Source organism: Marmota flaviventris, chromosome 17 (genome assembly GCF_047511675.1).
Source record: "Marmota flaviventris isolate mMarFla1 chromosome 17, mMarFla1.hap1, whole genome shotgun sequence".
In the NCBI taxonomy this organism is placed as follows: Eukaryota; Metazoa; Chordata; class Mammalia; order Rodentia; family Sciuridae; genus Marmota; species Marmota flaviventris.
The window spans coordinates 58,759,598-58,782,482 of record NC_092514.1 but is presented as its reverse complement, the minus strand read 5'-3'; the positions used below and the strand labels follow the sequence as shown (position 1 = coordinate 58,782,482).

General features: G+C 52.4%; 2 protein-coding genes across 7 annotated transcripts; one reads left to right on the top strand and one right to left on the bottom strand.

Annotated features, from left to right (window-relative positions):
• The first annotated feature begins 6,031 nt into the window (after positions 1 to 6,031).
• Rundc3a (RUN domain containing 3A) lies at positions 6,032 to 15,025 on the top strand. Of its 4 annotated transcripts, none has more exons than XM_027947241.2 (11): positions 6,032 to 6,168; positions 9,690 to 9,805; positions 10,164 to 10,312; positions 10,484 to 10,569; positions 11,472 to 11,561; positions 11,667 to 11,747; positions 11,889 to 12,054; positions 12,169 to 12,326; positions 13,053 to 13,190; positions 13,298 to 13,404; positions 13,820 to 14,183. In XM_027947241.2, the coding sequence occupies exons 1-11, from the start codon at positions 6,062 to 6,064 to the stop codon at positions 13,837 to 13,839; spliced, it is 1,218 nt and encodes a 405-aa protein (XP_027803042.1). In that variant the 5' UTR covers positions 6,032 to 6,061; the 3' UTR covers positions 13,840 to 14,183. The 4 variants fall into 4 exon arrangements, with proteins under 4 accessions (XP_027803042.1, XP_027803045.1, XP_027803043.1 ...); XM_027947244.3 differs by lacking the exon at positions 13,820 to 14,183 and adding an exon at positions 14,423 to 15,025 and having other exon boundaries at positions 6,037 to 6,168; XM_027947242.2 differs by having other exon boundaries at positions 6,055 to 6,168; positions 10,179 to 10,312.
• A 968-nt stretch (positions 15,026 to 15,993) lies between these two features.
• Slc25a39 (solute carrier family 25 member 39) lies at positions 15,994 to 20,322 on the bottom strand. Of its 3 annotated transcripts, none has more exons than XM_027947085.2 (12): positions 20,218 to 20,322; positions 19,179 to 19,278; positions 18,996 to 19,055; positions 18,825 to 18,869; positions 18,441 to 18,574; positions 17,834 to 17,901; positions 17,569 to 17,693; positions 17,202 to 17,375; positions 17,002 to 17,111; positions 16,701 to 16,782; positions 16,543 to 16,623; positions 15,994 to 16,463 (listed from the first exon to the last, which is right to left on the bottom strand). In XM_027947085.2, the coding sequence occupies exons 2-12, from the start codon at positions 19,261 to 19,263 to the stop codon at positions 16,348 to 16,350; spliced, it is 1,080 nt and encodes a 359-aa protein (XP_027802886.1). In that variant the 5' UTR covers positions 19,264 to 19,278; positions 20,218 to 20,322; the 3' UTR covers positions 15,994 to 16,347. The 3 variants fall into 3 exon arrangements, with proteins under 3 accessions (XP_027802886.1, XP_027802887.1, XP_027802888.1); XM_027947086.2 differs by having other exon boundaries at positions 18,441 to 18,550; XM_027947087.2 differs by lacking the exon at positions 18,825 to 18,869 and having other exon boundaries at positions 18,441 to 18,550.
• Between the last annotated feature and the right edge of the window lie 2,563 nt (positions 20,323 to 22,885).

Here is a 22,885-nt window from a genome sequence, read left to right as displayed (position 1 = left end):
GTCTCCAAAATCTGAAGGGACCCACCTCTGCCTTAGTGGCAGTAAGTACCTGGTGGTGCCAGACCACAGGAACCCTTCAAATTTTACAAAGTCCCTTGAGTCTTCGTAGGATTTATTCTTGTTAGCGCATCCAGAGTGTGTGTTACTTCCTGCTCTCCAGGTTTGATTAACTCAGTGTCACCAATACAGTAGATCAGTGTGATGTTCTGTGGAATACCAAAGTGATCAAGGTCCTGTTGGACTATATTGTGACAGAAGGCAGAGAGTTAATCCCTGGGTAATGATTGTAAACTCCTACTGTTGTCTGTTCCCAGGGGAAGGGAACTGCTTCTAATCTTCCTTCACCAAATTAAGGGCACTTACTAAATGGCAGGGGCTATGTCGGTTTGTTCTAAGAAACCTTTCACGTCTGCCTCAGCAGCTCTGTTGGGGCCACTGATTGCTTATGTTCACCTCACCTGCAATGATTCATCTGGTTTTTGCAAGAATCAGAATGGCAAGCTAAATGGAGATATTGTAGGGACCACTGCTCCTGTATCCTAATCACCTGAGAGGCTCAACTATTTTTGATTTACTATCATAGTAGGAAGAGGGATTAATTTCCTCTGGGCCTTTCCTACTCTTATTTTAGAAAACCAACTGAGAGTTCTGCTAGCTGTAAAATACATCAGTTCCAGTGATGTATTCCAGGACCAGGAAATAGCTACCAGGTTGGTCTTTGGGTCAGGTCTCCTTTGATCACCTGGTCTCTGTGATACATCCTATTCTAATATATGTCTGTGATGGCATTTTGGGTCCCCTATATCAGTGTCAGCTCACAATATCTAAAGGCTTTCAAGATCTGAGTATTTCCCTTGACCCAGTGTTTTCGTCAGCTTTTTCGCTGCTGTGACTAAAAGACCTCATCAGAACAATTGTAGAGGAGGAAACATTCGCTTAGGTGCTCACAGTTTCAGAGCTCTCAGTCCATACCTGGCTGGCTCCATTCCTTAGGGCTCAAGGTGAGGCTGAACATCATGGTAGAAGAAAATGGCAGAGGGAAGCAGCTCATGTGATGATCAGGAAGCAGAGAGAGAGTCCACTCACAAATATATACCCCAAGGCCCACTCAGTGACCCACCTCCTCCAGCCACACCCCACCTGCATTCAGTTACTACTCAGTTAATCCGTCACAGAATTAATTCACTGACTGGGTTAAGGCTCTCATTACTCAATCATTTCTCCTCTAAACCTTCTTGCATTGTCTCACATATGAGATTTTGGGGGACATCTCACATCCAAACCATAACACTCAGGGTACAGTTTTTCTGATAAATGACTGTTAGTCAGTACCTTAGGGAGAAGAGGGCACAGGCACACAGCACATTTCCTGAGTAAGCTATGGAGAAGGAAAAGTGGGATAATAACTATGAAATAAACTCATTGTTTTTCTTTTTTTGCAGTGCTGAGGATGAAATCGATGGCCATGTGCCTGCTAGGTAGCATCCTACCACATCTCTAGTCCCTATGATATAAACTTGTTGTGGCTTAGGAAGAGTCTCCTTGAATCAATGAGCTCTGCATCTGAAAAATGGTCTGGGAACCAGGTAAAGGATTGGGATCTTCCTGTGTGGTGGCTGACAACAGCTTCCTGCTCTCTCCTTCTTGCTTGTTTTTGGTTATATAAGAAATAACCTCATTTGCTGTCCAGCTGTCTAAGAATGCCATGGTCTCCTGGCCATCAAAGCAGATCCTTGCTAACCGTTCTGGTCTTTCTGCACATTGTGGTAATTATGTCTGTCTTGCCTCAGATGACTCAGTGTGTCACCTGGCTCCTGTTCTAGATGCCCATCATACTCACTGATTCCAGGAAGCCCAGTTCCTCAGAAGTTTCCACTACTATCAATTTGGGCCAGAAGAGGGTAGCTACTATGGACCTGCAAAGATGTCAGTGGCCCTCCACCAACTACTACATTTCTTAGCACATTTTTGAAGCGAATATTTCTGAACCCTCATGAGGAACACAGTTAGATTAGAGGGTTCTCTGCCCTTCTATGGTAATAACTTCATTCGGGCATGCTCACCTCTCTGAACCTTTTGTCCTCTTCCCCAGTATTCCACTAAGGAAATTCTAACCTCTCCTTCTCATTAGCTGTCACCCATGTTTTCCCCAAACTTTTTAGATCTTTCTCAGTGGCACATTGCAACTGGCTTCCGATATCTTGCCAAGCCTTTAAAATGTTAAATCCTTAGTCATGATAGAGTATCCCACATCAATAAACTCCCCCTTATTCATCCGGTATTCCATTCCCTGACTTCAGTCCCTTCCCAAGCATGTTTTCCCAATTTCTGCTAGTACATGTTAGCCAGCTCCTATAGCTCTTTTGGTGGATAATATACTTCTTCCCACAGCTGTGATAGTACTTCCACACTTGGTCCATGATGAGACTTGACCAGAATGATTACTCTAGTATCATGAAGAGGAGCCAGGGTCAGGCTTTGAAGAAGGCAAGTATCATCTTGTGAGGCATCTGTCTCAGGTGAGAATGTGGCATGTTATCAGACAAGGGAAAGCTACTTTTCCACCAAGGGTGAGAGGCCATTTATGCCAGCCCAAAGAATTGAGGATAATCTGGGGATTCCAGAGTGGATATGCACACACTGGGTCTCAGGATCCTACTCCTTTCCTATCAGGGCCCTGATCTGCTGGGGCTTCACATATAAAAAAAACTCTGCTACTTTCACATCAGATTGTGAGACTGATTTTCAGCATGGTCTCTCCTGAATAAGGTGCAGGAGATAAGAGCTTCCTTTATCGATGCCTTGTTCTGGCTTTTACACTGTACCCTGAGTTGATGGTTGGCTGATTCAAAACTGCCTTATTTTCTTTTAGCATGTTGATAGCAAGTAACAGCAACCAGCCAATATCACAATCCTTTAATTACTATTTCCCTCTTATATCTCAAATACTGGAGCTGGGGCTGAGGACAGAGCTCAGTTGGTAGAGTGCTTGCCTTGCATGCACAAGGCCAAGGGTTCGATCCCCAGCACCAAAAAACAAAACAAACAAATCAAATACTAGAGCTATTACACAGGCAGTGCCTCTCAGTTTACCATCCCAATTCACCACAATGAGAACTTAGTATTCACAATGATGGTACTCCAGAGGGCATTAGTACCCCACTTACCTCAACAATGGAATACTTGTTGCCATCTGGATGGTGCATCATGCAGTTCCAGAATTCTATCCTGGGGATCTTCTTTCTAGGACAACTTTAGATACCAACTGTGTTGGTTTGGTACTCTCCCTCTGAGCCCAGAAGCACCTGAGCCAAGGATTCAAAGAGGTGATGCTAGGAACACCCAGCCAGTGAGTGGGAATGTAACAGGAAGGGAGGAAGGCTCATAAAGGATGTGTTATCAAGCAAGTGAAGAATGTGGGCAACCGGTGCCTTGTCCTGTGGGAAAATTCAGGGTCACCAGCCATTCATGGGTTGCCTGTGGGTCACTGCGCATGGAAGCCTCGTGGATAGAGACTTCTGGTGTCTGGGAATGGCTAGTGGACATTTCCTCTGGCCAACTGTCCAGGGACAGTGTGACTCTCTTTCCCACTCAAGCCCACACAGCACCTGAGATGGGTGCGACCTGACAAGACATTAATCAACCTGCTGACTGTAAGACATCAAGAAGCAAGACATCGCCCTTGAAACCTTATCCCCGCCTTTGATGTACCCTCCTAAATAAACTGCTGGCGCCATTTTCTTTTTTTCTAGTTCAAGAACCCTTGTGGACTAGATCTATCAGAGCTTCACTATTTGTAAATATATTTCTGAGTGTCTATGTTTTATTATTTGTTAGTTATCTGAGATATTAATATTTAAGGTGGCTTGGACTCTTCTGGGCAGAAGAAGAACCCCCCAGTGAAACGTTGACTGTAGCCCCCTCCATAATTCAGGGAGTCAGTAATAACATGAGCCACAGAACCATCCTACCAGAGGGATGAGAAACCTTAGTTATCTATTCACCAATTCCCACAAGTTATTGGCTGAGGGTTGCTATGGATGGGAATACAATTCCCCTGAACTTTCAGCTCACCCAGCTGGCCCAGCAGACTCCAGTAGACAGACAGAGCCCTCAGGTAGAGAATAACAGGTTCTGGCAGTGGAAATTCATCCAGTATACCCAAGAGCTTAGCGAATGACAGGGCACAGACAGCATCTACTACACCAAAGGAGGAATCCTTTCACCAGGAGATACAATGATGGTTCCACTAAACTGGAAATTAAGACTCACCTGGTGCAGGCAAAAAAAGGGGGTTCCTTTCTAGGGTGACAGATTCCAAATATGAAGAGGACTATGTATGAGCTATATAATGAAGACAGAGAACCCAGAGGATTCTCTGATTTACCTCTTCCTACTTCCATGTCTAAAAGTTAAAGTTAAGAAAAAGTATAGCACTCTAATTCAGATTCTTTAAGAATGAAGGTTTATAGATGGGTAGGGTGGTGCATATCTGTAATCCTAGCTATTTGGGAGGCCCATGCAGGAATAAGTTCAAAGCCAGCCTGGTCAATTTAACAAGACCCTGTCTCAAAATTAAAATAAATAAATAAACAGGGCTGGGGATGTGGCTCAGTGATAAAGCACCATGGGTTCATTCCCCAGTACCAGAAAGAAAGGGGTGGGGGGAAGAAAGCTAAGAAGAAAGGAAGAAAGGAAGGAAGAAGACAGTATCAACAGAATAAGAAGGCAATCCACAGAACGGGATGAAATATTTGCAAATCATATCAGATAAGGAATCAATATCCAGAATATATAGAGAACTCCTAAAACTCAACAGCAAAAACACAAGCAACCCAATTCAAAAACACAGGTAATGTTTGAATCCTAGAACAAGTTGAACAGAGGAGTGAGGCAGGTGAGAGAAAAATATGGAGGCCAAGGGCTGCAGAGAAGCCAGACTATGCCTTCATTCTCCCACCTCCTAGTAAAAGCTGCAACCAGTTTTTCAGCCCCCACCCCCACCCCACGCCCGGCCTTGCGCAGGATCAATGACCCATTCAGAGGGATAAAGGCACTGTGCAGCAATGCCGGTAGCCAAAGGGTTAACACTTAGGCCAGCTGGCCCTGGGGGTGGTGTGAGAGAGGTGGCTGCTAACCCCTCCAGTTGCCTTGGCACCACTGTGGACACCAGCTCTACTGCTGGGAACCTCCACACGGCCCCAGGGCCTTAGCTGACAGTATCCCCGCCATCTCTGTCCTATTGGTTCCAAGCGCTGGTCTTAGTTGGTTTATTCTAGGTTCTCATCCTCCATCCCACACCCCAGAAGACATGGCTTTGCCAGACTGATGCACACAAATCCTTCCCGGACATATATAGATAGACACGCAGTGTCTCTGCTCCTTAGCCTCCTCCTGCGTTAGCACCTTAGGGCCACCTGCACTCCGAATGCAGCCGGAGCCTCAGAATGCTAACGCTGAGTGAGTGGGGGTGGGGTGGGATTAGGTACAGGTGGTGAGCACCTACATTCCCCAGGCGACAAGGGGAAATCAAAGAGAGACACCAACGATCACGCGTCAGAAATAAGGGAGTAGGGGCTTCGGAGCTCAGAAACGCGAAGAGCAGTCCGGGCCTCGATTGTGGAGGTGGAGGACAGGCCCCTCTGTTCCTGCGGGCAATTTCGGCCTCTAGCGAGGACCCCCTCCGCTCTCCCAGGGGCCCCAGCCCTTCCCCCTTCCCCCAGACCCTGCACCCTCTGCGGATTGGTCCCCGGTCTGCTGGGGGGCGGAGCCCGGTGGCCCTGACGTCACCGGCCGAGGGGGGCGGGCGGCTGGGGGAGGGGGTGACGGGCCCCGGCTCAGCACCTCGGAGAGCTCCCTCCCCGGCCTTGTTTTGCTCCAGAATCGCCGCCGGGGGAGGGAGCAAGGGGACCCGGCACCCGGCGTAAAGGCACAGGGATGGCGGTGAAGGGGTCGATGGGCCCTGGTGGACAGAGGGCCCAGCCGTGATCTGGCGAGGGGGCCGGGGCGCCGGGAGGGGTGGGGGGGCAGCGGGCGGCGGCATCAGTGGCCGCACATCTGGATGGAAGCGAGCCTTGTCCAGACCACCATGGCTCTGGGGCTATCCTCCAAGAAAGCGTCTTCCCGCAACGTGGCCGTGGAGCGTAGGAACCTGATCACCGTGTGCAGGTGGGCGCCGCTGGCGGGCGGGGGTGGTGTGTCAGGGAGAGGGGTTGGGGCCAGCTGCGGAACCCTGGGCTGAGCATGCTGGAGGGAGGGTGCCCAGCAGCCACGGAGAAGAGGGGGGGATGCAAAGGAACGTGTCCTCTGTTTCTCCCAAGCCCAGAGTCTGGAGGGCTGTGGGAAGTCTGGTCCTTATCCTTTTAGGCCAATCCAGGCCTATTCCCAGCCTGGGGCCTGGCGGGGTGAGGGGTGTTTAATTGGCACTGCAGCTTCCTGTGAGAACCAGGAAGTGACATTGTGTGTGAGGGGGAGGGGTGGAGATGGCTGGCTCCTCTTCTGGGAGTGGGGAGCAGGGTGGGCAGTGGGGAACCCATGGGGGGAAAGAATGCCCTCCAAGTACCCTCATTGCCACCCCTGTCAGCCTGGCCTTTCCCAGGCAGGGGTTTCCTGGGAGACCTCCTAATGCTAGACCCTGGAGTAAGGATGGTGCCCTCCTCCGGCTCTGGGCAGCCCTAGCCTGTGATAGTCAACTGGGCATGTGGGCAAAGGCCCTGAACCTGTCCAGTAAAGGGTGAGGGGCACTGCTCTGCTGTAAGAAGAACCCAGGGCCTATCCACAGAAACCTGGGTCCCTGGGTTCAAGGGGAGGAAATTGGGAGGTCAGAAGCATTGGTTCCTGAGGGTGGGGCTGTGGCAGGTTTGGGAAAATTCTTCTGATTTCTTGGGGCCCAGGAAGCAATCCTTCCCACTTCAACCCTGCAGTGTGACTCACCCTCCCTCTCTTAACCCTGAAGCCAGCAAAATGGCCAGCCACTCAGTCTCTCCCTGGTCCCCCACCTGCACATCCCTTCTGGGATCTCCATGCCAGCTGCCTTCTCCATCTGCAGTCTCCTCTGCCTGATGCCCACCAGGTGTTCCCCTCTCAGGGCAGGGTGCTCCTGAGTGCAGGACTGGGTTGTCTTCCCTTGCCACCTCACCTGCCTGCACATGGCCTCAGCCCTTTTTCTCCCAGGAGTCAGCGTCCACCTGATGCCCTTGCTTCTGGCTCCCAAAGCTGTTTCCAGGTTCCTGGGCACACATCCAGTCACATTGCATCTGTCTCACCCCATCACATCCCTAGTGACTTGCACAGGGCTGTGCACATCAGACCTCTGTAAAGATGCCTGGAATGTAATGGAAAAAAGGAATGCAGCAATGACCCAGCCCAAAGCATGAGCTGCCGCCTCCACCCTTATTCCCCAAATCTTGTCTGTGTGGTATAAAGTGAAGATTTCTGTCTTTGAGGCTAGATGGACCTACGATCATGTTTTTACCTCAAGTATTAGCTTTGCAACCTTGGAAATGACTCCCGACCACTCTGGGCCTTGGGTCCCTCATCATACCCATTTTAGATATAAAAGCCATACCAAAAAATGGTAATGGCCTAGTATATAGGAGCCTAGCCCAGTGCCTGGCACAGAGAATCAGTCCTGTCCTGATGCCACTTTTCATGTTCCTGTCTTGGCTTTTGACCTCCTAGGTTCCTCTCCTTTCTCTTGCCTATCAGGTGAGCTGGGCCCCTTGAGTGCATGGGAAAAGGAACGAACTCCCCTTGGCCTAGACTAGAGACGCAGAGGTTCAGGTAGACTGGAGGTAGCTTACAGCTGGGGGATAAGGTTAAAATTTGGGGGATTAGGGACATGAAAAAGGCTCAGAAACCTTGGGGGACCCCTGCTGCCTTTTCACTGTCACATGGTTCACCTCCGCCTCCCAGAACGGCTCCCTTTAGCAGGCAGCAGTCTCCCCTGGGCCCTGGCCTCCCTGTCTCCATGGCAACTTGCAGTCACTGCACCTCCTAAGAGGGAACACACCATGGGATTCCCTGGGGGCAATGACCAGCTCTGCAGCACCCCTGAGGACAGATGGTAGATGGCTGCCATACTGAGCCAGCCCTAGGCCCCTATCAAGGTGTGACCCAGATGACCCAGAGAAATCAAATTGAGAGGGGTGCATAATGAAACCCAGATAACTTCCTGAACACAGGATTCCTCCCAGCAGGGCCAGCCTTCCATTAGTGGCCCAGCTCTCATCACCCCTGCCCAGCAGCTTGTGCACACTTACCCTCCCCCATCCCTGCCTGGGATCTGAACCAAAATTAAATGAGGCAAGAACTAGTATTCCTGTTTTCACCCAACCAAATAGGATTTGAACTGAGCAGGACGACCCCCTCTAATGTGACTCAACACTGACCTGGCTCTGATCTCAAGCCAGACCCATTCTAAGCCTAAAGGGAAAATGAGGGACACAGGCTTGGCAATGCCATTGGCTTGAAAGCCTCAGAGGCCAATGCTCCAGAACTGGAGGGTTGCAGAGTGGAGGGCTGAGGAGTCAGAAGCTGTTCAGGTCCTCAGTAATTGTGACAAGCCGCCAGGAGGCCACAAGACATAGCAGAAATAACAAGAGCTTTGGAATCAGACATACCTGCTTGACTCCTCATTTGGCACATTATAGAACTTGATTAACAAAGATGAAAGGAGGGTTCCAAGGATGTTCCATATCCCTGGACACCCCACCCCTTCTCTGCCCCCCATAACAGGGAGATAATGGGATGCTAGAAGCCATGTCCTTACCCCTGCTCCACTCCACTGCAGGGGTGGCAGGTGGAGACTGTAGGGCAGGGACTGCAGAGGGAGCAGGAGGCACCCAGCAGCACTGGGGAGCGGGATGGGGGCTGCCTGGCTCCAGGCCCTCAGACTCACTATCTTCCCTTGGTTCCCTGCCTCCCTAAGAAGCCAATGTCTGGGCCCCCATTCCCCTTTCAAGGATCTGCTGCCAATGTCCCCTCCCACCCAATGTGCATTTCAGACCCATACCCTGCACCTCCCTCTACCCTGCTCTGCACTGCCTAGTTCTGGGCAGCTGGTATGTGGGTGACAAAGCCAGGAAGGAAACATGGGGAGGAGGACATCTGTGGGTTGAGAGCCCACCTGGCCACCCATGCACGCCCATGCTCCATGTGCATATGCCAACTCACATGCCCAGGCACAGGTGACTGGCCTCATCCCCTGAGGAATGGAAGGTTGCTCTAGCAACAACAGAAGACAGCTCAGGACAGGGTCACAAACCAGTTTCTGACTCCTGGTCAACCCTCAGCCCACACACAAGAGAATACAACTCTGAGGGTAGTCCAGAAGGAAGGGGTTGGGGACAGCCTCCTAGCTCTTGGTGCCTCATCTTTCTACCTATTGTTTCATCCCCTCTCATACCTTGTTCCTGAAGCTTCCTTTCTCTGGCTGTCACCTCTCCTGTCACCCACTTTGTCAGTCTCTTACCTGTCATCCCCCCCACACACATCTGCTACCCTCTCACACCACATGCCATGGCAAACCTATGGTCCTCCTAGTCTCACCTGCCTCCCCACAATATCCATGCCCTTCATGACCTCTTCTCTGCCAGTCACTCCCTCTCTGCCTGACACCTTTCCTCTACCACCATCACCCTATCTTCTCACCTGACCCCCCACTGCCCCGTCTCCCTACCCCCAACCAGGTTCTCTGTGAAAACCCTGCTGGAGAAGTACACAGCAGAGCCCATCGATGACTCATCTGAGGAGTTTGTTAATTTTGCAGCCATTTTGGAGCAGATCCTCAGCCACCGTTTCAAAGGTGGGCCTGAGTTCCTGCCCCTCATTCCCCAGCCCTTCCAACTTCCAGCCTTTAGCTTCTAGGCACCCCACTCTGATATCCTCCATGGATTTCTGAACCCTATTACTGACCCTGGCCCCCAATTCTGGGCCATATACAGCTCATGTGCACAGCTGGGGAAAGGAGCAGGGCTTCTGCCATCACTGTGCATGCAGCTATGTGCTGGCATGCCCTTTGTGTGCACGTGTGTGTGCACATACTTTTGGGGAGGTGGGATATGTGGGCGTGGCTTCTTACACTGATGCATGTAAGTGCCTCATTATGTGGATCCTCTCCAAACTCCCTGGTTTTTCTGAGCCCCCTCCCTGCCCTGGCTCAGCCTGTGCCCCAGCAGGTCCAGTGAGCTGGTTCAGCTCAGATGGGCAGCGGGGCTTCTGGGATTATATCCGGTTGGCCTGCAGCAAAGTGCCCAACAACTGTGTGAGCAGCATCGAGAACATGGAAAACATCAGTACTGCCCGAGCCAAGGTGAGGGGCCTGAGGTGAGCAGGGCCAAGGCAACTAATTCCTGCTCTGGACACAGTGTGCCTGCCTGCTCCTTGATCTTTACCCCTTGCCCAAAGCACTGGGGAGAAGGGCCACACCTGATGCTGGACATATGGGTCCCTCTGGGACAAGTAAACGTGAGCATGTTTGCAGGGTCGGGCATGGATCCGGGTAGCACTGATGGAGAAGCGCTTGTCAGAATATATCACCACAGCCCTGCGGGACGTCCGGACTACCAGGTCAGACCCATAGGCAGCTTGGACCATAAGTCCCAGTGTGCCCATTTATAGTTGCCTGAACATAAGTTCCAGCAACAACCTTTAGTACTTGGACTCCAAGTCCCAGCATGCACTGAGACTTGTAGTCCCAATGGGACTTTTTCCAGACCACTCTGGGTCAACCTTAGCACCATCACCAACACTTCCAGGTCACATTTTATTGCCCATTATTTGCCTTTATTTCCAGTGCCTCCCCCGCATGCATAGCTCTACTCTTGGACACAATTCTGAACAAGCCTCAACCATGGTCTGTTTTACTCCTTGGCCCTGTGCCATGACCTGTGACCCTGTGCCCATGGCCCTACTGAGCGTGAAGTTCTTCAAACAATGCAGCAGCTCTATACTTACTTCCCAAGAACACACAGACCCTATGTGGGGAGCTTTAATCCCTAAACTGAAGGTTCCCAGAGACGGGGTTCCTGGGGCAGGGGAACAAGGCAGAATGTGCTTGTGCAGGAAGGTTTGTGGGACACTGTCTGGGTACAGCCCTGGGCATGTACCTCCACCTGTCACATGGCCACACTCAATTTACGTTTTTACTACAATCTATCCCTATCATTTCAGAGTGATTTATTTTTTGAGTACCTACTGTATGCCAAGCATAAAATGCTTAAGATTTAAAGGATCAGGTGACCAAGTACTTGGTGGGGATTAGTTACCTGACAGGATGGAGAAGTCTTTTCTTAGAGAACACATTCCATTAAGCTGGGACACCGGCACTAGCCCCAAGGAGCCCCAGTCTGAGGGGAAGACAAGACCCACCCCCCGAGTACTGAGCAGGAAGTTTGTAGTAAACCCGATAAATCCTGGGAGCGGGGCTCCTCGGTCTAGCTGTACCTGCAGTCCCTCCCGGCTCCTCACAGGCGGTTCTATGACTCCGGAGCCATCATGCTGCGGGAGGAGGCCACTCTCCTCACCGGGATGCTGATAGGACTGAGCGTCATCGACTTCAGGTGGGTCGTGGGGTCTGCATGGTGGTAGCGGGGGCAAGGGGACTGTTTTCCTCCAAAATGTTCGCATTCCCGTTCCCTCCCCCAACTCTGGCTCTTCCGCCCCAGCTTCTGTCTAAAGGGCGAAGTTCTGGACGGGAAGACTCCCGTGGTCATCGATTACACGCCCTATTTAAAGTTCACCCAGAGGTGAGCGCCCGTTATTGAGGTGGGTACTCTGCTGGCGGACAGGAGGCGGGGCACAGCATCATCCTAGTCCACACCCCGGTGGGTATAGGACGAGGCTGGGGCAGTGCAGGGCTGGCCCTACCCACTGCTCCCTCCCGCAAGCTACGACTACCTGACGGACGAGGAGGAGCGGCACAGCGCTGAGAGCAGCACGAGCGAGGACAACTCGCCCGAACACCCCTACCTGCCGCTCGTCACTGACGAGGACAGCTGGTACAACAAGTGGCACAAGATGGAGCAGAAATTCCGCATCGTCTATGCGCAGAAGGTGCGCGACGAGTGGCTTGGGGCGAGGGAGCTGCCCGAGGTGGAGCTACCGGGTGAGCAGGGCCAGGGCAGTAGCTGGGACCGGCTTGGCTCAGGCTGTGCGGTCGCCCCACAGGGCTACCTGGAGGAGCTGGTGCGACTGCGCGAGTCGCAGCTGAAGGACCTGGAGGCGGAGAATCGGCGGCTGTTGCTGCAGCTGGAGGAGGCTGCGGCGCAGAACCAGCGCGAGAAGCGGGAGCTCGAAGGCGTGATCCTTGAGCTGCAGGAGCAGCTGTGAGCGCGGCCGCCTGTCCTGGCCCCTGATCCCCGACACATCATCCCGGTGAACCCCATCACCAGCCCCACTGGCTAGCATCACCTTTCCTGACACCAGCGTTCCAACTCACCTGCATCAGTTCACAGATGTCATCACCTCTGCCCTGAGATTTGGGCAATATCTTCCAAACATTATCCTCAACATAAGAGCCAGTGACCTCCCACAGTCCCCCTCAATTCCCCCCCCACATCAGCTAGAGTGGCCATCCTACATTAATGCTGGGACCCCAACATTTACTCACAGGACCTCTGTTACTCAGAGACCTTCAACGTGATTGTTATCATTCCCACTGTTTAACACCCGGATCTGCATCGTAGGTCCTCTAATGCCGCACACCGGAGACCCCTACTTCACCCCTATGGATCCCCATAAAGATTTTTGTAACTTTTCTTCCCTAATCATGACCCTTCAGCACCATCTCCTATGACTTACTATTCTCTACTGTCCCCCACACCACACACACACACACACCATCCCAACTTACTCCTACAACTCCATTCCAACAACCACTAGTGGCATCTCCATGCTTGCCTGGGTCTGCCCCAGTGACCCCAACATTGTTTCCACCTTTTTGCTACTCAGGTTTCCTTCCTATCCCCTGCTCCAACCCCTTCCCTGCTGAGTCTCCCTTCCCTATTTCTGCTCCCTTTCTCAGCCAGGCCTGACCCCCCTCCCCCTCCCAGGACAGGTCTGATCCCTGGTGACCACGCCCCCCTGACCCAGGCTTCCAAGGAACTCACAACACCCCTGGTCAGCCAGTGGCCCTCGCTGGGAACACTCAATGGGGCTGAGGGAACCAGCAAATCCAAGCTCTACAGGAGGTAAGTCCCAAGTAGGCTTAGCTTGGGGCTGAGTGCTGGGCCCCCAGGGAAGAATGGCCTGGGGCTGTAGGCCTCTGCCAGCACCATCTCTCTCTGCTCTACTACAGACACAGCTACATGAGCACCGAACCGCTGTCAGCTGAGGCCAGTCTGAGCTCTGACTCCCAGCGCCTAGGAGAGGGCAAGCGGGACGAAGAGCCCTGGGGCCCCATCGGTGAGCCCCCCACCCTGGCATTCAGCACCCCTCCAGGAAGGGCCTCAGCTGTCTGCAGTCAGGCCCTGGCCAAGCCCCTCATACTCTCAGCCCTTCTTGAGCATTTAGGACAGCCGTGAAGAGCTTGGTTTGGGGTGTCAGACAGAACCCAATGCAAATCCTGGCCATGCCTCCCCTAAGCTGTGAAAACTTAGCCAGTCACTTTATATTGCTGAGCCCTGTTCCCACCGGTCCAATGGCAATGTTGGTAAAAATGATCACCATTGTTGGCTTATGGCGAGGGCTCAATGGCTTTTTGATATGACAGCCTCATGGGGCTTACAAATTCTTGGGGAATCCCTCAGCCTAATTTACTCTTATGCACACTGTGAACTGCTTGCCTGACCATTGTTTCCCCCTTTTCTTTGGCTGCCAGGAAGCTCAGAGCCAAATTAGTGGCTCCCTTCGAGCGAATACCCAGGACTTCAACGCATGCGTTGTGTTGCCCTCACCCCTGGCTTCATCTTGTTTTTCCCATCCTAGCTCTCCCTGTGCTGGACTTCCTGTCTTTTTTATAACCACACTGTATTGGATGACCCTAGATCTTCTTTGAGACAAGGCAGGCTGTGGACATGTAACCCACCACACTGTGTTTGTGATTGTCTGTGTGTCTGTCTCCCCCACCAGACTGTGAGCTCCTTGAGGGCAGGGACCACGTCTCTCCGTTCTCTGTATCCCCAGTGCTTGGAACAGAGCAACTGCTCACTGCGTGATTAATAAAGGGATAAAAAGAGAACGAACCTCAGGGGGAGAGAGACATAAACTGATGATTACAATACAGTGTCCCCAGCATGGTGCATGACAGAAACAGGTGCTTAATCAAGGTTTAATTGAAAATGACAAATGCTCCAGAAGAGATCAAGAAAGTCTCAGTGGGTGACCTGAGGGCTGTCCCTTCACTGCCCACCCTGCATTCCCCTCTCCCAACTCACACACAAGCAGAATGGTTGGTCCCACCTCACCCGCCCTTTCTTCCCAGGAAAGGACCCCACGCCCTCCATGCTGGGCCTCTGCGGCTCCCTGGCCTCCATCCCCAGCTGCAAGTCCCTGGCGAGCTTCAAATCCAACGAGTGCCTGGTGAGCGACAGTCCTGAGGGCAGTCCAGCACTGAGCCCCAGCTGAGAAGCGGCATGGGCAATCCAGCCCCACCTGCCAGGGGCCATGGACACCTGCCACTTTTCCTTGAATCCCCCAGTCCAGGCTGCCCTTCCAGAGAATGCTGCCCACCCAGCCAGGGGTCTCTGAGGAAAAGATAACCAACCCCTGCTTCTTGCCTGTTTTAGCTTCCTGCCCAAGGAGGCCTGGGCTGTAAAGGGAAGCAGTGGGGGAGGGAGGCAGGAAGACCAAGGCCACAGGGAGTACTGGGGAAGCCACTCCATTCTTCTGGTGGTCCTGAGGCCTAGCTGAATCCCTCTGGACTCTCCTTCGCTCATCTCCCACTCTCAAGAGCTGACGGCCCAGCCTTGGCGACCCTGCTGCCCTGCCTCTCTAGTCTGTCCTTATGTACCCTCTGGAGTCACTCCTTCCTCGTCCCCACATGGGGGTTCTGGGGGGATCCGGCAAATAAAAACCAGAGGACTGAGGGTGGCCTCATCTGTGGGGGTCTGGGATAGGGCCCCATGCCAAGTTCAGAAAGCAGTAGAGCCAGTGCCAGGCCTGTAACAAGGCAAGGCTCACTGTTAGCAGAACCAACTTGTTTCTGTATGACATGTTGTAAGTAATGAAGTCTGCCCAGGGCAGGACCAAGACCTGAAAATGCCACTTCAACCTGACTTTCTTTTATTATTTTGGTACAAGGGATAAACCCAGGGGCACTTAACCACACCCAGGCCTTTTTAAAAAAATTCTGAGACAAGGTCTGGCTAAATTGCTTAGGGCCTTGCTAATTTGCTGAGGCTGGCTGTGAACTTGCAATCCTCCTGCCTGCCTTCTGAGTTGCTGGAATTACAGGCATGTACCACTGTGCTTGGCCAACTGATCTCTTTAAAATCTTTTGTTGTTGCTGTTTTTAGTAGTTTTAGATGGACAGCATGCCTTTGTTTATTTTTATGTGAGGCTAAGGATCAAACTCAGTCCCTCACATGTGATAGGCAAGCACTCAGCCCCTGAGCTACAGCCCAAGCCCAACCTGACCTCTTTTAATACCTGCTCATCACCAGAAGAGATAGAACCCTCTGGGGACAGGATAAGAGTCAGCCCTGGGGGGTGTTTCCATGCCACAGGTCCAACCATTTCAGCTTTAGCCCAAAGTTGCAAACGTGTCCATTAGCCGGAACCTGGCAGTTAAGAAACTGCCTGTCTTTCCCTGTCACCTAAGTGTGCTTTTGGGGAGATGTCTCTCTCTTCTAACACACTGGGTCCACACTGAAGGGACCTCACGGCCACAATGTCAACTTGTCACCTCCCTCAATTTTGGGTCTTCAACTTGACCCTCCCTAAGTTAAGGAGGGCTTCTTCATGGGTGCCACTCTGGTCAGTCAAAGCCAGCATCAGGATCCCTCCTAGGCCACTCCCCCCATGCCTGGCCGCAGCAGACAGAAGCACCACACAGAAGTTCATCATTTTTAGACAGCATGAAGAGGCAGGGAAACACTTAGCTCAGGGCTTCTTGGCTCCTGGAGGCCCAGCTACAGCAAACACAAGAGGCAGGCAAAGAACAGATTTGGTCTTGAACTTGGGGGTGGGAAAGTGATGATCCTGGAAAGGGGGAGCAACAGGAATCTAGCTGGGTCTAAGGAAGGCCTGGATGGCCCAGGGTTGGGGGACAGCCCTACCTGGGGCTCTTGGTTGGGAGAAAAGGGAAACGAGGCCCGTCCCCTGAGTGCTGAGGAAAAGGCACTTGACTCAGTCTCCTCCTGCCCCCGATCCACGGGAAGAGCTAGACAGTCCATCTCCTGGCCCCATTTAATGGCCCAGAGGCTTTTCTCGGTTGAGCCTCTGGAAGAAGCTTTTGCCAAACTCGTAAGTGCTGATCATGATAGCACAGGAGGGGGCAGCCTTGATGATCCTCGGGAGGAAGCCTAAAACAAGAAGGAAGGCCCAGGTCAGGGGTCAGGGTTCCAGACAAACAGATGCAGGCTCGCACAGACAGATACCCACCTGCAAAGAGTCCCTTGGTGCCTGATTCTGCCCGTATCCTCCGAAGCAGCAGCCAGGTGGAGTCAACGCGCGGGGGCTTCACTGCAAATTCAAGGCCGATTCAGCACGATCAACTTGGGCCCCTGCCCGCCCCTCACTCCACTTGCCTGGCAGCTCACCTCTTACAGCCTCTACAGCTCCCAGCGCTACCTGCCGCTGTGTCTTCACCACATCAAAGGGTAGAGTCAAGACGGCAGCCACCTGGTAGGGTGAGAAGAGGGCTAGCTCATCCCCATTCCCATGACCCCTATCCTTGGCACACTGGTGGCTCCTGGAGAGGGATAAAGGCCTTCTAGGTATGCCTAAGGACCCTGATGTAATGTACTGCTGGTGAGGACTCTTCTCCTGGGCATCTCCATCAACCCTCAAGTGCCCCCAGGGATACCTCCATTGGCCTCAAACCTAGTCCAGTCAACTCACCGTCCCTGAGATGCCGCCAGCTACGAAGCTGATGCCCACAGATGTCTGGTCCTTTGGTCTGGGCCCATTCAGCCATCTCTTCACCAGCTCATAGTTGAACCAGTACAGAGCTTGGGAAGTGGGGGGCACTCATAAGAGGTGAGGAGGCCACAACATTCCAGGACTCCCATACCCCACTCCCTATACTCCTGGATGCCTACCTGAGAAGGGTACATCTCGAAGGGCTGTAGGGCCCCAGCCCAGCCACAATGAGCGCCAGCCACCCTGAGCCACCGCAGCCCGGACACATGTACCTAGCTCACGGTATGATACGTGCTGAGCCTGCAGCTTTGTCCGTACAAGTTCCAAGGGACTGATCACTGTCACAGTGCCCACTGCAGGGGGTGGACAGTGCAAAGAGTTCAGATTTCAGGTCCCATATGGTAGTTCCCACTGCTGACCTAGGACCGGGGGGTCTAAAACATCCCCCCACCCTCAAGGTGGCAGTTTAGGCCTGGGAACTGGGACTGACTGGGCTCAGGTACAGGCAGGGACAGAGGGAGATCAAGGGCATAGGCCTATGCTCACAGCGAGCCAGTGCACCAGCAACCATAGGTGCATAGAGGTCAGAAGTCAGGGCTTGCCCACAGAGGAAGGTCTTGAGTTGATCATAGGCAGTGAAGTAGACGGCAGTAGCTGGCACAGTCATCACCCTAGGGATGTGGACAGAGGTAAGCTAGGACTCCCAAAGGCTCCCAAGCATCCCCTGCCCCAGCCAGCCAGCCAACAGAGAGAGAGAGCAAGGGATCAACAGGCACCAAAGGAAGGGAATACCCAGGACTTGGCTACTTACAAGGTGGCTGGGAGGCCACTCCACAGGGTCCTGGTGCCCTCATGCCTCACAATCTTCACAAAAGCATCCTAGCCACATGGGCACCAGAAAAAAGGGGAAAGAACAGACATGAACAAAGCCTGAGATGGGCTGACCAGGCTGGGCCCTGGCCTAATGCCCTCAGCCTCTGCTCACAGCCCTGAGAAGTAGTTAGTCCCTCAGGTCTCCATACCTATAGCCTACCAGTTAGCTCCAGGTGGACCCCAATTCCCCCTTCAAAACCTTTTGGGGGCTGGGGTTGTATATCAGTGGTAGAGCACTTGCCTAGCATGTGTGAGGCACTGGGTTCGATCCTCAGCACTATGTATAAACAAATTAATAAAATAAAGGTCCATCAACAACTAAAAAATAAATAAATAATAACAATAATAAAGCCTTTGGAAGTTTAGGAATATGGCTTAGTGGTAGGGCACTTGCCTAACATGGGCAGAGCCCTGGGTTTGACCCCAATACAGGAAAACAAAACGAAACAAAAACCTCAGAGGCACTAATTCCTCTGGGAAGCCCTTCCCAAAATGAACTGGCTGCCTCTACGTGCCTTGCAATATCATTCTTCCCTGCTCCTCACCAGAGTGCCAGTGAAGCGGGTAGGATCACGAAACCAGGTGGTACAGCGGGTACCATTTGGGCATAGGTACAGGGGCTCCAGGACACCATTGCAGTATAGGAGACACTTCCCTGTGGATGGGAGAGAGGAAGGTGCTGGGGAAGGGGAAGAGGTATTAGGATGACAGGGCCCTGGAACCTTGCAGGGAGGTGGTGAGTCCCCATCCTTGGTAGGCCAATTGAGGCTGGAATCCCTGCATGGATGTTCTTATATAGGACAGAGGGCAAGGGGACATAATCTGAAGGTAGTGCTAGCTCATGACTAGGGGGCCCACAATTTACCTGAGGACACTGGGACACTCCCTCCCTTAACCCTCCCAGGCTCCTTGTGGCTTGGGGCACTCACATTTGGTGTAGGAAAGGCTCCAGAGTCTGGAGGGACGTGTCAGCTCTAAAATACAAGGCAGCCCCTCAAGTCAAGAGAGCTACCCACCCACTTAAAGGACCCCATTTCAGGGAGATCCTCACTTTGTCCAGACCCCCACCCCTCCATTTGGCATCATGGTCAGGTACTCACCATTGGCTACTGAGGGGCGCTGAGACTGCAAGCGGACCTTCACCACATCCAGGGGTGTCGCTGGGGGAGAAGGCTCCTTTCAGGACCCCACCATTTCACCCTCCCCCAGAACAAAGGTGCCACCTTTGGTTTTTGGTCTACCCCAATCCCCATCTGCTCACATCCCATCTTCCCAGGTCTTACTGAAGAGAGAGGTGACCACAGCCCCAGCCCCTGAGGCCACCATTTGTTGGAAAGGGCTAATGCCCCCCAGGTCCTGGTCAGCCATCTTGTTGTTTCAATCCTGAAAAACAAACTGCAGTCACATGGAGCACCAACTTGGCTGGGAGTATGGCTCAATGGTAGAACACTTGCTTACCATGTAGAGGGAGCCTGGGTCCTATCCACCCAACAGAAACCAAAAGTTTTTAAAAATGGAATACCAAGCCTCACGGGGAGGGGTAGCCATGAGGCAGCTCTTTGGGATTTTAACTGATGCTCACCCCTATAGTGCACCCAAGCAATTGCCTCAATAATCCTCACAATAATCTTCCCAAACAGCTGGGGTCAGTCTCATTTTGCTAAAGTGGAAACTAAGGCTCAGGGAAGACAGGTGACCTATCCAAGGTTACTCCAGCACTTCAGGAGTAGTCAGTTAATGGAAATTATGGCCCAATGCCATTTCCTCACCCACACCACACATGCTTACTGTGCACTTAAGTGCAGACACCGGGTTTGGCCCTAGCGGCCCAAAGATCAAAACTACTGAGCTGCTCCCTCTGGACCCGGCTACAGCACCCAGTCCCGGGGGTGGGCACCTGCGCCCCTCGAGTTATTGGGCGAAGAAAAGTGGGGCTGGGCATCAAAGGAAATGTGTAAACAAATCTGATGTCGTCGAGAAAGGTCCATCCGCCTTTCCCCCGACTGCTGGCTGGGGTACCTGGCACTCCCCCCACACTCTGCATTCCGGGGCCGCACAGAGCAGGCCCTAAGACCTGGATAAGAAACATTTCCTCTGCCTCTCTCCCCGGAATACGAGATGGGGACAGCAGAGAGGTCACAGGCAGGGTCGAGGAGAAAGACCTGTTCCCGACCCTCCGGGACCTGCCCCCTCCCAGCGTTGGGTAAGAGGGCCCAGTGGCCCGCGACTCAGCGTTCCCAGCCTGGAATCAGTCCGGAGGGACCCCCAGACATCCCACTCCCGCTTCGGATCCCAGCCGGCCCCCAGGTTCGGCCCGCCCACCTGGCTCCAAGCCGGTGCTCGCGCGGCGCGGCGCCTGGGGCCCATCGGGCCCACAGCGGCTCCGCGGCCGGTGCAGGGTGCGCGCGCGCTCGCCCGCCTCGCACAGGGCGGACTAGGAAACTGGTCTAGCTGACCCCGCCCCCGAACAGCTTCTAAGCCCCGCCTTCGTGGGCCAACCGGTCTCCTACCCGGAGTGCTCCAGGTCCCACCCACTCGCTTTCTCTTGCCCCACCTGCCGTAGTCCCGCCTCTGCGCCGCTGTCTCGCGGGCTTATTCCATCCTTGCCCAGCGCTCCTTGAAGCCTGAGGGTCAAGGTCGCTGTCTCCACGTCGCTCTTGACCAGGCTGCTGCACCGCACTTGACGCGTGTTTTCACAAGCCCCACCCGGCCTACATCCCTGTGGATCACTGCGCCGGGAGTCTCAGCGCTCGCAGCAACTTTCCAGACGGCGTGGGTATCGTACGGTTCGCCTCTTCGGTGTCCTCATCAGTTCTTCGAGGTCGCTAGGAAATACACCAGTTCATAGGCAAACGTTGGCCAGTCTACGCCCTGCTGAAGTTTTACCATTTTATGGCGATAGTGTCTGGCAGGAATTAGCATCGCCCTTTTTACCGATAGTGAAACGCGGCTGCAACTCCGAAACTGCTTTATGAACTGCAGAGCAATTGCGAGTGTGCAGATAAGTTAGAGCCATAACCCGGGCCAGGCGTCCTGGACACAGGGAAAGTTGACCCGGGTGCCGGGAGACCTGGGTTCCATCCCCCTGAGACATTGGGCAAGTTTCAACAACGGGTTGGCTCAGGAATTCCTGGAGCACACGGTGAAAGCATTGAGTCGGGGAGTAAGGAACTGACAGTATTTGTGCTGGGTTATTTTCCCATAGTCTTCCAAGGCTCAAAAAACTTTTTTTGAATTAGGCTGCACCATTTTACAGGTTAAACTGAGGTTCAAAGTTAAGAGCCCGGAATTCGAACCTTCAGGAACTTTTCCCCTTGCACCCGGCTGCCTCCCCAGGTGAGGCGGGCTTAAATCCAGTGCTGACGTTTCTGATCCAGTTTCTCAGCGAGAACCTTTTCTTCTGCACAGCCCCGCACCTTTGACGCCACCTCCACTTCACCTTTAAAACTTTTGAGTCGTATGATTTTTTTTTGTCCTAACACACACACACACACACACACACACACACACACACACACACACACAAAACCGAGTTCGGAGTAAGCCTGTGCCTTTAAGGAGGATAGGCGGTGATTTTGACGTCACTACCTTCCCCGCCCCTCAGGCTCCAACTGGTCGGGACCGGAGCTGGAGCCTCCCAGCCGGCCAGGTTAGCACGTGGATGCCAAGGGGCCAACCATAAGCTTTCCCGGAGAAAAGGCCTTGCGGCTCTCCACTGCTCAAAACTCCCAGTTAACAGGGCGGAGAGCTTGCAATCCGATGAAGTAGTCGGGTAACTGAAGAGTCCAAGGGAAGTCGCCCTTTCCATTCCCTTCCCACCTCAAGCTGGGAAATGACATAACATCACTTCAAAGATCCAGCCCCCATCAAGGTCCTATACGACCTCAAAGTTAATGGTTTACCCAACAGTTTCACAGCCAACAGCGAAGAAATTATTCTTCCTGTTTCACAGAAAAGGAAACTAATACTTTCCTAATGTGAGATAGAACCCAGACCCTCCTCCACAAAAACACACTCTTCCATTTTACGGATGAGAAAACGGAGTCCCTGGAGGTCACTCAAAAAAAAAAAAAAAAAAAAAAGTAAAAGAAAAGAAAAAAGAAAAAGAAAGTTCTCAGTTAGGTGGATCTACTCCCCCAGCACCACTAGGGGAGTAGATCTGAGCACGTGTGTGCGTGGGTGGGAAGGCAGGTCCTGGTTTCCAATGTCTCACTACCTTCTTCAGTGGTTGTGAAGCAAGATTTAAAGTTAGGTAGTCAGTGTAGTAAGATCTAAAATGGAGGCCATGTTGAGAATGAATTCTGGGAAATGCAGGACAACTCATGGAATGTTAATGAAGTCCAGGAAAAAGCCCAAGGCTAGAGCCCATCCCAAAGAAGTGTTAATGAACAGCCCCCAGCAAACTTGAAGATGCTAACTCGGAAGTCCTTCCTGCCCAGATTACTTCTTTCGCCCACCTGTGTCCCAGCCTTCAGGCCTTCCCACCTACATTCCATCACTGAAAGAACTGTAAAAAAGGGAAACAACCGAACTTCCACGGATTCCATCTCTTGGGTCCCCTTCTTCCTCCCGGAGAAGTCTTTTCTGCTGTCCTTTAATAAACTTCTAATTTCTACTCTGCTTCTCTGGTGTTATTCTGGTGTTATTCTTCAACATCGGGGAAGCAAAGACTCATCAACAGCGGTAACAGTTTAGCAAGTATCTTAATCTCTGTAAACCTTAGTTTCCCCTTTTTGAAGTAAGCTGATAATAATGATGTGCTTACCTCAAAGGGATTATGTATTTAATGAGTTAATACCTATGAAGGGATTGAACTCAGGGTCTCTTCAGGCTAGACAAGCACACTACCACTGAGCTACAATCCCAACCCCTGTGAAGTCTTTTTTTTTTTAGAATTTTAATATTTATTCTTTAGTTTACAGCGGACACATCTTTGTTTATGTGGTGCTGAGGATCAAACTTGGGCCGCACACATGCCAGGGGAGCGAGC